Genomic DNA, 14,485 nt, shown 5'->3' on the forward strand with positions numbered 1-14,485 from the left:
ATTGGGACACAGGGAGTGACCGGCCAGGATCAGGTCATTTGGGAGGCCCATCAGGTGTCCTGTTGAGTCTGGCCTCGTCCCTTGGCCAGTAGGGAGCCCCCTAGGTCTTAGGGGAGCTAAGCAGGGGATGGAGTGAGGCAGTCTGACCAGCTTTCAGCAGAGCAGCCAAGAGGGGCTCTCGGGGGGCTAACAGCCAGGGCAGCTAAGACAGGCCCCGGTGGTTGTGAATTCTGGGCAGAGGTGGCAAGGTGTTAAAGGAGAGAATGGCTCCCGACTTTGCCCTCTAGAAACACTTATCCCGGGAGCACAAGGAAAGTTTGTTGTTTCCCATGGAAACTGCTTTCTCGTCTGCTGGGGCAGGTAGAAAGGGCACAGCCTGTTTAAGGATGGGGTGTGGGGAGCCAGGGCCTGCTGACACCCTCTGTTTGAGGCCTCACACTGTGCCAGGTGCAGGGCTCAAGGCTGAGCAGTGGGCAGGGCAGCCCTGTCCTCCTCTTCCTCTTGTCCTCTGGAAGCCTCAGAGTTCAAAAGCAATTTCTGGTCACTAGGCTGACTCCACGCCGTACCAGGAGCTGGCGACAGTGGTTCCTCTTCCTTCCTCAGGTCTTCCTTGCCTTTGGCCCCATGAAGACCAACTTCTTGGGCAGGACACACGGGAGGGAGAGCAGATTTTGCAAAACAGTGTTATGTCTTTTATGCCATTGATCCGTGAACAGAGCCAGGAGCTGGCGGCGTAGCTTCATGATTACCAGTCAGGGTCCTGAGGTTAAAACACTTGAGCACCCGGCCGCACAGCCCCCAAGGGCAGAGTAGGGACCAGCTCCAGCATCCAAACCAGATACCTGCCCCCAGAGGTCACTCAAGGAGAGAGGATCCCATGGGCCTGCGCTGAGCCCAGGTGAGATGAATGGCCCTAAAACTGCGATAAACATCTATATTTTGTCCTGCCAGAGCTGCCATCTCTCTTACTGGAAGTGGGAGGAAAGCCACGAGGAGGGCAAGAGGAATGAGGTGCAGGAGGCTGTGTAAAGATGAAACGCAAAACGCCCTCCAAAGCCCCAAATGTGAGGCTTTTGCAAAGCTGGCCACCCACAGCCGCGTCGATGATGGGCTTTTTCCACTGCTGGGGTGAGGGGCTGCTGGGGCTTCTGGATCTGGGAGGCAGCCCATGGAAAATGGGTGCAAAGAACTGAGAAAGGAAAGGGAAACTCCCAGTACCCTGCCCCTGACCTGTGTCCCCCCCATCACATCACCACTGTCTGACACATGGCAGACCCAGGCCCGACTCAGCTCCTCCCTCAGGGTCCAGGGGCTGTGAGGAAAGCAGCCCAGCCTTGCCCTTTTCTCCTTTCCTCCCTGGCGCTGGCCTTCCAGCTGCCAGCCCTGCCCCAGGACCCCACAGCCCCTGACAGGCCACCCAGTGACTGCTCCCAGGAGGTGCCCAGGTTCCGGGCAGACATCTCCCAGAAGGCATTGTCAGCAGCAGTCAGTTCTTTAAAAAGGCTTCGTGTCATGCTGCAATCAGCGGCGGGGCCGAGGCACCCGGGTATTTATGAATGTGACTGTCCTCCCAGAACATCTCCGTGAAGCTCTCAGATGAGCTGATGGGGGTCTCTGCATGGTGTCCGGTCTCCCAGACCCTGCCTCTGAGGAGACGTTGTTCTCATCTGTATGCCCCGGGTTTATTCAGGGTGACGGCGGCACGACTCTGCCACGGCGCTGCCTGTTTTGAACCTCACCACTGACGTGCCCTTCCAAGCACCTTCTTGCTCCCATGTCCCCTCTAGCTGTTTTCTTAGGAAAACAGTCACTTCCAACCATCCCCAATGACAACAGCCTTGAGAAAGAAAAGTTCGGCAATGTCAGGAGCACTAATGAGGTGGCCTTCGGGCTCGCAGAGGAGGAAAAAAAGTCACAACTGATGTGAGAAGAGGAAGAAACAACATTAAAAGAAAATGGGAAAAAAATTAAAACCAGAGATAAAAAGTCAAGAGAAAACCGCGGCGCCTGAGAAACAAGAATTCCAGCCGCCAACTTTTACGGCGTCCAGTCCTGTTATTCATAAGCGAGCTTCCTCTCTCACAAAGAACCTTTTGCACGGTTTTCCCTGCTGCCTCCAAACCAGCTGCTCGCGCTGTTGTATCCTGAGTGATGATGAGGCTCTGAAAGGGTTTTTTGGGAACAGATGGCCAGGGGAGAGCTGGGGAATGTGCCAGCAGAGGGCCGGGCGGGCTGCCAAGGCCTGCGGTGACTGAGTGCTTGGGCTTCCAGCTCGCGTGCTTTCCCTGCCCTCTGCCCTCCGTGGCGCCAGCAGGCCTTCCCAGCGAGCGCTCGGAACATCTGGAGTCTGGGGCTGCCAGGAGGGGGGGCCGCGGCGGCGGGGCGGGGGACCCTCTGTTCCAGCGGAGCTCCCATGGACTCACCAGCAGGCCCGCCTCGCAGAACAGCTAATCAAAACCACAGCACCCGAATGGGAACCAGGCGCGCTCCCAGCTGCAGCCAGAGGCCGCCAGGCGACTTAACCTGGTGTCAGGCCTCACCGGCGGCACAGAGCTGGGGGTGCCCGCAGCTGATAACACCTCCCTGCCCAACCCACCCCTCACCACCACCAGGGCCACCACCAGCAGGCTCTTGGCTCCCCGCAGCTAAATGAAGCCTCCACACGCTGCAGCCGGGCTACTTACATAAGAGCTGTCGCTCCGGGCAAGGCATGGCACCGGGCACTTGCTGGGGGCCTCCTGGGCACAGGCCACTGTGCTGGGCAGTGTGCGAGCTTCAGGCAGCGGGCTGGCCTCAAGAACTGAAGAGCTCAGAACTCAGAACCAAAGAGATAAAACAGGCTGGAAACTGAGCTCCGTCACTTCCTGGTCATGTGGCCCCAGGCAAGTTATGCCCTTCTCCTGGCCTCAGTCTTCCATCTGTGCAATGAGGGAAGTGGTCCCAGCTTTGGGGTTAGTATAACACGGGGTAGAGATCATGTGAGTGGGGTGCCCATAAGGGGACACGATGGCACTCACCACATGGTTGATGTGCTTGGTGGTGGTGATCTGCTGCACTGCTGATTAGCATTATTGTACGACCACATGTTATGCACGTTTCTTGGTATGACTCCCTGCACTTTGAAATCCGAGGATTTCTGGATGGGCTGCAGGCTGCACCCCATGCTAAGGGTGCAGAACCAGGGGTTTGGGCTGAAGTGCTAGAGAGGAAGGAATCTGTCACTCAGAAAGGCTGGTCCTTCCCCATCTGCCTTTTGGCTGGTCAGTCATTCACCCACCCTGGCACTGCCCTTTTCTGAGCTGTTCCTTCCTGGGGTTCCAGTTAAGTTGTTACCTTGTAGCTATGAATTCATGAGATTTCCTCTCTGGCACTCAGTGAGAACACACCAGCCCTTTCTCTTATGGGGTCTTGTTTAATCCTTTCAGCAAGGCAGCAAGGCAGATTTGTGTGCTCTCACTTTACAGATGAGAAGACTGGGGATCAGGGAGGTCAAGTAACATGCCCAAGGCCACAGAGCGAGAAGTGACAGTGCCAGGACTCAAACCCAGGTCTCTGGCCCCAAAGATCTGCACTTTGCCTACTTCACAGTTTTGCTGAGGGCCGCCATAGTGTGCGTTCCTGGTAGAACTACAGAGCACCAGAAAATGGTAGCACTACAGAGCACCAAAAAGAACTACAGCGTTCTCTGGGGTTAGCCCCCACCCTACACAGACACCCCTTCTCCAGCGTCCCAAGGGCCACTGAGCCTCCACAGGGGCTTCCAGAGAGGAACCTGGCTCAGAGGTGCTCCGGGGTTCTCTGCATTCCCTAGGGTTGTCAGTTAGGGCGTCAGAGGGGACTTCCCATGTCTCAGAGACTTTCTGAGCAGGAACAGCTGGTTTTTCTCCCTAAGTCAGAGACCCCAAGTTTTCATCCATTCCCAGTGTGTTGGGGAGAAGGGTGGGGCCTGGGAGCACATGTTGAGGGTGGGGAGTAATTTGGAAAAAGAGAGACGAGGAGGAAAGGGGCAGAAAGTGTGAAAAGAGGTAGGAAGCAGCACCCCAGGCTTTCCCCCGCCTCACCTCGAGACCACCCCGGGAACATCAGAGGCACGGTCCATGTTCAGGGAAAGCCAGCTCAGCTCACCTGGGCGGCTCCCCAGCCAATGACCCCTCCAGCCCAGGCCCGGCCAGACTTGTGGCCTAACAATGTCAAATGGGAGAAGAGAAACAGCAGCTGAGAGAACACTCCGTGTTAGAACAAACAGCTGGCGACAAACGTCTATGTAATTGGAATGCCAGAAAAAATAAATTGCATCCATTTTTATGGCTAGTTGGGAATTTGATGGTGGTTTCCCACCCACCCCCCTTTTCCCCAGCATAGATGGCCTCCTTGGGCTTTGAAAGCAGATGGTATTTAACTTAATAACTGGGCTGAGGGGGTTGGAGATGTGAGCCACCAACCTCCCCCCAACCCCACTCCCATGTGAGAAGCATGACAGGGAAGCGGTAGGAGCTGGGGGCACACACCCCTCTTAGTGGTTACGTGATCTCAGGCAAGTTCCTTGGGTTCAGGGAGCCCCGGACTCATGAGCTGTGCATCAGAGTAACACCAGTCCCCCACTTCAAAGGCTGGTGAGAGGAGCCCACGAGGTGATATCCGGGAAGTGCCAAGCACATGCCTGGCACACGATCCATACTCTCCGAACATCAGATGTCGCCAGTAGTCTCAGGGCAAACTGCCCTGGGGCCCCAGTAGTCTCTAGGAGTGACTTTCAAATCTCTGTGACATGCCCTGAGAAGTAACATGGGGGTCAGTCATTAAAGCAGAAAGAGGATTGAGGTGGGCTTGGCAAGGGCCTTAGAAATCACTTATGACAGCTCCTCACTTTTCAGAGACAAGGCCTTAGCAGGGCTGACAATGTACATGGGAAGTAGGAACAAAGCTAGGACAGTGCCCCTTGGTGGGCACCCTCAGGGCCGTAGGTGGGACTGAATCCAGGCAGGGTGCGGCTCTGGAGACTCCGCCTCCCACAGTCCACAGAAGGGGCTGGCGTCCAGGGATCCTGTCCGAGGCCTGGGCTCAGCTGTCCAGACAGAAGGGGGCCCCTCCTACACACCCTCAGCTCACACCAAATCCCCCTCACCTGACAAAATCCAATATGCCTGTCATCTTGTCCCTGGCACCGAAGCTAGAGGGGTCTGCACCCAAGACATTCTTCCAAAGAGGAGCCAGGCCATACTAGGACCCGTCCCCTGTCCCCAGAAAGCAGCAAGAAAAAGAGGGAGGACACAGATCTCACGAAGCTGCACTGGCTTAATTGCCACCTCTGGCTTCAGATCACCCACAGGGCCAGGAGCAAACCTCTCAGCCCCGCAGACCCAGGCTTCCCCGCACCGGCACACACAGCTGCAGGCACACCGCCCAGGGCATCTCATTTGCTGGCCAGGCCTCTGGTACAGCCCTCAATTCAGCACATTCTGGTTCATCTTGTCTCCCACGCAAAACCAGGGCCTTTGAGCAACTTGAGGGCAGGAACTTACTGGCCGTTTATTGCCAGGGCTCAAAATATGCTATCAGTTTGAGTAGCTGTTGTTGTGGTTATTATTATACTACTTGATGGCTTAAAATTATTAGAAGACGACGCCCTGGTTTGTGCAAAATCAGTGCTTTCCTATTCCATAGGTCTAGGGTGGCCCATCCAGCCCAGGTGTAGAAAAACAGTTCTGCCTCCTCCTTGTCTTCCTCTTTTCCCTCCTCCTCCTCAGAAGTTCCCAGGAGTTGCTGCTTTAAAAACAGGAGCTGCGGAAACGTGGCCCAGAGCCAGGTGCTTAACGTGCATTATCTCCGGCTGCAGCCAGAGTCAGAACTGAACTCCCCAGAGTCCTTACACGCCTCCCGCCCGTCTCTCTGCTGGGCGGCCTCTGACATGGGCCTCTGCACTACTGGGGCTTCCAAATGGGGCTCCAAATCCTCAAAGTCATGATCTGTGAGGCCCAGAAGGGGAGGATTCACTGGCCAAGGAATGCAGGTTCCCCACCCGCTGCTGAGAAAGGCTGAGATGGGCGGAAGGATGCACCTGGGCTTGGCGGGGAAGCCGAGTGCGCTTTAAATCTCATTCTTAATGCTGACCTGGACCCACAGCGCAGCTCCTTGGGGTGCGAGGGACCTCAGAGGACACTGAGCTCAACCTCCCAAGTGGGCATCTTGAAGGAGGGCCACCCAGCCTCTTTTGGACACATGAGCTCTGAGGAAGCAGTCCCTGCATGGGACAGTTCAAATGGCCACCAATCACATCAGCGATGACCACCACCATCGCAGCTGCTACAGCAGGCATCTGTTTGCAGCCTTACAGCCTTTGGTCCCAAAATTTTTTGCTCCCAGCCTCCTGCAGCCCTGCCTGACAGGCCCATCAGCAGTCCTGTACCCTAAGGCTTTAAACCCCAGTTAACATGCCAGGAGGGTGACTGTGAAGCTATGGGCCACCATGCACCTTGTCAGGAATTCCTTTACCAGGCAGACTTCCATAACCATAGACACATGGGGCGGCAAGCGTGGCTCACTGGGGTAGGAAGGGCTGAGAAGCAAGTAGGCCTGAGGTGGTCATCTCATTTTCCAGAGAGGAACAGCAAGGGACTCCGGCAGCCCTGAGTGGCCGTGAGAGGGACAGTGGCCTGAAGTCAGGTGGAGGGGCCCCACAGAGAAACTACACACTTGTGACATCATTCAGGCTCAAACTGGGCCCACGCTTCTGTCCCAGGGCCATCTTTAAGGTAATGCCAAGAGGCAAGCCCCAGGGTGGTGGCCTAGGGACTATGTGCTAATCCAGACCCCGTGTGGTGCAGACTCCAACCCATGAACCCACCTCCTGGACCAGACAGGGCAAAGCAGGTCTGGATGCAAGGCTCTAGTTCTCACCCCTCTCCCACCCTCCTGTGCCCCTGCAGGACTCCGGGCAATCTCCCCAGCCCTCCTGGGTCCCCTCCACAGTCCACAGCTTCCTGATGGCCCCTGATGGCTAGAGATTTGTGTTAGAAGCAGAAATTCTTTGGTTTGCTTTTCCTTTTTCTCACTCTAACCACTCCTGGCTTCCAAATCCTCTAGACCAAGAAGTGTTCAGTCGCTGCAGAATGGTGGGGACTATGTGGTAAATTATTTTGTATCTGCACCGTGTCTGGTACATAGAGGGCACTCAACAGCTGTTCATGGAAGGAAGGAAGGAAGGAAGGAAGGAAGGAAGGAAGGAAGGAAGGAAGGAAGGAAGGAAGGAAGGAGGGAGGGAGGGAGGGAGGGAGGGAGGGAGGAGGAAAGGAAAGGAAGGAAGGAGGGAAGGAGGGAAGGAGGGAAGGAGGGAAGGAGGGGGGAAGTGAGGGAAGGGCAGGGGAGGGGAGGGGAGGGAAGGGGAAGGGAGGGAAGGGGAGGGCAGAATACCAAGGAACACTTTGAGATTCCCATCTCTTGCTCGGGGAACCCCTACAGTAGTCACATGTCCTGTTGGGGGCAGGGGGTGGATACCTGCTGAAGAGGGTGAAGGGTGGGGAAGAGGGGCTCTTCCTCACTGCACGTGCTGTAAGTTCCTGGGCTTCCCCCGGCCCCTGCCTGGCTCCCAGGCTGTGGTGTGGCAGGACTGAGCGCCGTGAGCAGTGCGTACTCTCAGTCACCTCTTCCCAAAAACTCATAACCAGGTGCAATCTACTGGTAGACCTTTGCAAGTCTTTTCATAGAAATAGTCCCAGACATGAGGAAAGAATGTTGGTTCGATTGTCCTGGGGGTTTGTTCCCCAAACAGAATCTCTGTAAATGGAGGTGTGGCCTCAGAGGCCCAGGCTGGGAAGTCACAAAAGGAAGAAAATAAAACTGGTGAGGTTCCAATTGCAATTCAAAAGCCAGGACATATCTAAAGATGTGCTCCTCATTCAGGCCATCTCAAGCCCCCCCAAAAAAGGGAAGGACAAGCAGCCCCAGGAGGCAGGGAAGTACCCTCCCCTGGGGCTCCAGGCCGCTCAGTCTCAGGGCCCACGAGTCCACTCCTGGGGCAGGACATCTGCCGAGGGGACCAGCTAAGGCCAGCTATGCTGGGCTTCAGTGTGGGGCCACACATCCCCACCAAGAGAGCGGATAAAGAGGGGACAGTGTGAGCCAGACTGAGAGAGAAAGACAGGTAGACAGACAGGGAGGGTGACAGCTAGCAATTATGGCAGCAAAAGCATAGGTGCCCAGAGGTGGGACACAGGGATCTGCCTGAAAGGGCCGCCTGGGAGCTCGAGGGTTCCAGCGACTCCAGGGGTCCTGAGCTGGGAAGGAATCTAGCTGCTTGAGATACCCATATTTGTAAAGGCTGCCAGGTCAAATCCTGGTTGTCCAGATAAAACTATGGAAGGGGCTGGTCTGGGAAGGGCTGGAATTATGAACACCGGCCCCCACGGGGAGACGCAGGGCCAGCCAGGGCTTCCTGAGTGGTTTCATATGAGAAATGTGTCACCACACATACGATGTGAGTCTGTGAGACCATGAAGGTCATTAGGGCAAAGACATACAGACCCCACCTCCCAGAGTCCCAGCTGGGTGACCTCCTCACCCAGCTGGGAAAGACAGAGGGCAGGAGGCAGGAAGTGCCCTCAGGCCCCGGCTGGGTGTGGGGGAGGGAGAGTGGAGAGGAAACAGACGGTTCCTACCGTGGAACTTCCATCTCGACCCCCAAAATCCCCCTCCAGAGCAATTTCACCACATAAGTAAGCCCCATAGGATGAGCCTCAAGTTCAGAGCTCGAGCACTTTAGGGGCTCATTACCCTGAGGATGGCGACCATGCGGACACTGCGCTCTCCTGCAGTGACTCCTTTCATCTTCACAGTGGCCCATGAGTGAGTATTTCCAGTCCCCACTTATCAACAAGAAAACTGAGGCGGAGGAGGCTAAGCAATGGGTGCACGACGACACAGCTGGTGGGTGGTAAGCAGGGCCTTGAACTCAGGGCTGTGTGATGCTCTTAACCACAATCTGTAGCCTCAGGTAAAGTCCCAGACTCTCCACAATGGGGAGGTTGGACTAGGCCCACACGGTGTCTAAGATATGTTAGATTTGAGGTGATTTCAGGGGAAGCCAAAAGCTTGGCTCTGTCGGGCCTCTCCACCCAACTTGTCCCTCTTTCCTCACCAGCCAGGCATCCAGCCTCCTACCAGCCCAAGACCCTGCTGCAATCAAAGGGAAGGTGGGACCTCCATGCTGCACTTCTGCCTTCCCTGGGTGAAGAGGAGGGCGTGGGGGTAGGACAGTGAGGGGCTGAGATGGAGACGGGGCGCCTGCCCACTCTGCCCATCTACACCTCCAGACCGCCTGAATGCCAGGGGAAGTTCACCAAGAGTTTACAAACCTCCTTTGTCACTGAGCGCCGCGAGAGCCATCAATCACGCCCTAATTTACCAGTGTCACTTTCCAGAGGAAAGCTGCCCAGAGCCGCCAGTGGCGCTTCCTCTCTTGCCCACTTGATGAAGATTTTGTCTAATTGGTCCACGTTAAAGCACTCCCAGGAATGCAACGTGCAGTTACCATGGCAGCGGCAGCAGGGAGCCCTGAGGAGGTGCCCTCCCTGGCATGAGCCTGGAGTCCGTGGGGGACCTCTGGGAAACCCGGAGAACCCACAGAGGGGCCTGCTGGAAAGGGGTCTGGAGAGGAATGTCAGGGATGGGGGAGGGGCAGGCTAGGAAGGAAGAAGGCAGCGCAAAGGATGGATGGAGAATGACAGGGTCTGCCCCCTGCCCTAGGCGGGGACAGGCATCTTGCCTCACAGACATAGACTGGGTCTCACTCTCTGTTGCTCTCCCCGGAAGCCACGTGTGAACAGAGATCCAGAGGGCTGCACTAAGCCTTGCTCAGCACTGACCCCTGACTGGGAATGCCCGGAGCTTTGGCCATCTGGGGCCCTGTAGCTGCGCCCAACACCTTTCCTCCTGCACGCATTTCCCCAGCCACACCAGGCTTCGTTCAAGCTGTTCCCTCCGCCTCAGATGCTGTTCCCTTCTTCATCTGCCTGGTGACCTGGTTGTCCCGCTGGTCCCAGCTGAAACATCACTGACACTAAGATGCCCTTTCAAACTCCCGTGGGCAGGAGGGTGAAATCTGTCTCTCTTCTACCTGGGCTTCCACTGCCCCTAGCACAGGGCTCCTGCCCTCATCTACTTACAAGAGGGTCTTCCTGACCCTCTTATGAGCTGCATGGGGACCAGGATCATATGTTTGTCATCTTTACACTCCTGCCCAGTGTGCTCGGAACATGGTTGGAGCTTCATCAGTCTCTCCAGAATGAATGAATGAATGACCATCACTCCCCTTAATGTATAGCCTCAGATAACCCACAGGCCAAGTCACCCTCCCAAAACCTGCCAAAGGGCTCTCCTGGGCTGTCACCCTGCTCAGGGGAATCTTGTCCTGGTATGACATTTATCAGGGGCCACCCAAGGAATTCAGCACCAGAGCACCTAAGGCCAGGAAGGGGCTTTGCAGATAAAGAGTCCTCTCCCCTGGGTGACTGTTCAAGGCCACCCAGCAGCCAGTTACCAGGAGGAGAGACACACCTATAATCCCAGGCATTTGAGGAGTCCTGAAGCTGAGGCAACTCCCAGCAAACCTCTAAGAGCTGATCTCTCTGGCCCCTTCAGAATTCTGGGCATATGCAGGGCACCCCCAAGTTCCTGTCCCTGCCTCCCCTATGCTCCCCAGAAGCTACTGCCCACCCGGCTGGGGCATACCTTGCGCTTCTTGGCACGTCCCTCGGCCTGCAGGGTGCGGGTGCAGCGCTGCACACACTCGGAGAAGCTGAGGTTGCTGTGGTCGGCACTGTAGTCGAGGTCAGCCAGCCGCGCCAGGGACAGGATGTAGTTACAGGCGATCCTCAGGATGGCCAGTTTGGACAGCTTCTGCCCATACGAGTAGCACGGCACCTGAGGGGAGAAAGTGTCAGGAGGGGCTGCAGGGGCGCGGTGCCCAGCCTGGCAGGCATCGGAGGTGGCCTGTCTACGGTATATCTGGGCCCTTCACCTTGGTCTTGTGATCTGCTCTATGCACCTGCTGTTTACACACACACATACATACACACGTCGGCTCATCTGCTCTGAGAGGTACCCACATTCCCATTTTGCAGGGGAAGAAACAGGTTCGGCTCATGCCTGCCAGCCAGTCAGTATGAATTGAAGCTCAGTGAATTTCCACAACCACCACGGAGCTCTGTCCTCCACCCTCCTGAGCAGGAATCCCTCTGAGAGAACAGGCATTTTGTTTTTTCAGCTCTGATGTTCCATTCATTCATTCAGCAACACCTGTTTTGCTGGGTACTTGGGGAGTACAACAGTGAATAACTTGATTCCTACTTCAGAGAACTTATGCTTGAGTGAGGTTATAATGTCACACCTGGGACTCTGGGGACACACAGGAAGGAAAGTATCAGTGCTCAGCTGGAAAGACACAAACATGGCTGGTTTTCATTTTTTAAAAATCTTTTACTCTGTGCCCTCAGGACTTGGGGTGCTGCTGGGCAGACAACAGCGGCATAATACACACTCACAGCACTGAACAAACTTGACACGTTTGTCAATGATTCGTCACCAACTAGCTCCTCACTAATTGCACAGGGATTTGTATGGGATGAAAGATGGAGCCTTTGATTTTTTAATACCTGTCTCCACCAATATTCGTGCTGCATGAGCAAAAAGCTCCAAAGACTGCAGTACACTTGAACAGAGTTCTGTCTTGGAACCTGGAAATAGCTCCACAAAATCAACCTGATAGATGCTAACTAATAGACCCCACTGTTCCTATAATGCACTGTTCACCTAAAGGGCTAAAAACCCAGCAACTACGGCTCCTGGTTTTCTCCTCGCTATGGCTCTTCAGGATCTACACGTGTCATCCATATTATTGATGAACCCGTATCACAGGTTCATCACAGGGGGTGGGACGGCACGATGCATCTACACAAGTATTTAGTGAGCGCCCACCATATGCCAGACATTCTTTCAGGCCAGTGATTCTCAACCAGGGATGATTTTGTCCCCTAAGGACAGGGGAGTGGGGGCATTGCAGGGACAGAGGTGGGGACGTTGCTAAACATCCTATAGTGCATAGGATCCTACAGTGCCCCCACAACAGAGAACTACCTGCCCCCAAATGTCAATAGTGCCAAAGATGGAAATCCCTATTCCAGAGCACGGAGAAAAAGCATGAACAAGACAGTCACCCCAGACTGGGGACCCTAAACACATCACCCACTTTGATCTCACTTTAAACCTCACTGTGTCCAAGAGTTTTCCCTGACCTCCCCTACCCTACACCAGGAGGGACAGCTTGCCCTCAATAGTGCCCTAATAGCACCCCATCTGTCCTTAACTGCCCACACTGTGGCTCTTGAGTGCTCAGTCTCCCTACGAACTGTGGGGGGAAGGCCTATGTCTGCAGAGGCTAGCACAGGTCCTGCCCGTAACAGGCCCTCAAAGGGGTTTGTTGATTGAGGCAATGAGTGAACAAATCAATGACCTCTCCCTCTGGATCTTCACTCTAGAATATTTTGAACTGGGCTCAAACACCTTTCCTCTCTCTGATGATGAAGATGAAGCTATCTGGCATAAAGCTAAGTGTATCTTTTTGTCACATGGGTTCAACTCCTGGCTCTAGCTTTGTCTAGCTGTAACACTCTGGGCAAGGGACAGAATCTTTCTAAGCCTCGGTTTCCCTGTCATATTGGGAACAGGACTGACCTCACAAGGTGGTGAGGATTAAATGAGATGAGATGTGTGCATTGCATGGAGTAAGGCCTGATAGAGGTCTGTGAAAGTGTTATGGTTGGTTTTGCAGAAGGTCCTCAAAGAGGGGCTCCGGAGGGGGTGAGAAGCAGGAGGTCTGGGGCCAGGACACGTGCCTGCCCCACCCTCCACCCTCTGGGGGTGCTGAGACTAGGAAACCCAGAGAGGGAGAGGAAGGCAACAGAGAGAGCCAATTCCCATGCATTTCCACCCCTCACCCCATCTCCCACTCCCAGGCCTGGCTGCAGCTCCAAACCCATCCCAGAAATGCTGGCAGAACAATGCACTTTGCTCGTTCCCAGCCAGAGTCCAGGGAATTCTGCTTTATCAGCCTGAACAAATAAACAAGGTCTGGTAGTCCTGGGGCAGGGAAGGGGGTCTCAGGGGCCAGCCAGCACTTCTGCCTCCTCTTCACCCCAGGGAGGGTGTGGCAGCCTGAGGGAGGCTCTGGGGACTGGGTGCAGCTCTGTGACACAGCCCTCAGCACTGTTTTCACACAGACGCCGCTAGGAGTTTCCCTTAAAGACCCAGCTCTTTGAGCCCTTGGCCTGTAACAGCTGGCCTTCCAGGAGGGAGCAGGGATTTTGGAAGGGATCTGTACCCTGTGATCCAGGGTCACTGTAGGACCCCAAAGTGACAGCTGAGGCCAAGGCCAATCTAGAGGTCCGCATGCCAGGTTCTGGGACAGTTCTGTCCTAGATATGTCACTTTGCCCTATTGTCTCTGTCAAGCTCTAGATCTAACAAGAAGAAACCCATCCATTGAGCTCTTGTATATCTGACACTGTGGAAGCTATTTACAGGTAGTGTTAGCCCATTTAAAACCTTCCCCACCATCTGTACACACAAAAACAGAGAGATGACATATTGGGCCCCAGATCACTCAGCTAAGACCTGGTTGGAGTCAGAAACTCGTCTGACTGACACCAGGCACACAGTCACTAGGCTCTCCCGGCTCCCACCACCACACCAGAGGGAGCCATATATGGGACACCAAAGGCCTCTTTCAGGTTGCTCACCTCTCCTCCTCCCCAACCCCTAGGGGCAGCTCCTCACTACCCGGCCAATTCCAGATCCTCCTGGTGCCCATGCTTCAGGAGGATGCAGCCCCTCAGCTCCCAACAGCCCAGCTCAGAGGCACCCCAGACTGGGCTGCCACTGCAAAGTGAGAATTTAGCACCCGTTCTGGTTCTAGGACGTTGAAGTATGGTGGAAAGAGCTGGTCTGAATTCCAGGCACTTACAAGCGGTGTAGCTGTGGGAAGTGCCTTCACGCCTCAGAGTCTCCGTTTCCTCATCTGGAAAGTCGGGGTAGCAATGCCTGGGCAGCCCACAGAGCTTCGAGGACTATATCAAGCAGCTTCCACTGGAGTCTGAGCAGCACAGATTCTCCGTGACTGTTGGGCCCAGGCCACTTTGCTGTTATTACGGTCTACTAAGGCCAGGCAGAGGGTGGATATTTCAAATACAATGTCTGTATTCACCTTTTAAGCAGCCCAATGAGGTAGCAATGGCCACTTCCACTATACAGAGAAGCGTGTGATTCTCAGGCATGTAGGAATTTCCTGGATCTCTCAGCTGGTGAGTGATGAGTTGGGTTTTGAACTTGTGGCTTAGCTGGGCTCTTTCCAGTTAGCCAGCAGGAAGTGCTTGGGGATCTGAATAAGTGTCTATAGCTTAAGATGGGGAGGTAGGCAGCCCACCCTCCTGAGCTAG

At 55.0% G+C, this 14,485-nt stretch overlaps 2 protein-coding genes across 3 annotated transcripts in view; both read right to left on the reverse strand.

Moving 5' to 3' along the window:
- Window positions 1–14,485, reverse strand: part of MRPL35 (mitochondrial ribosomal protein L35) — a 536,751-nt gene that overhangs the window by 428,276 nt on the left and 93,990 nt on the right. The gene's annotated exons all lie outside the window — the stretch shown is intronic.
- Window positions 1–14,485, reverse strand: part of ATOH8 (atonal bHLH transcription factor 8) — a 34,751-nt gene that overhangs the window by 13,088 nt on the left and 7,178 nt on the right. The window contains exon 2 of the mRNA XM_050753101.1: window positions 10,726–10,917. Coding sequence (XP_050609058.1) covers window positions 10,726–10,917 — 192 coding nt within the window. The remainder of the gene's footprint in view (window positions 1–10,725; window positions 10,918–14,485) is intronic.

The sequence above is a fragment of the Macaca thibetana genome, chromosome 13, assembly GCF_024542745.1.
Source record: "Macaca thibetana thibetana isolate TM-01 chromosome 13, ASM2454274v1, whole genome shotgun sequence".
In the NCBI taxonomy this organism is placed as follows: domain Eukaryota; kingdom Metazoa; phylum Chordata; class Mammalia; order Primates; family Cercopithecidae; genus Macaca; species Macaca thibetana.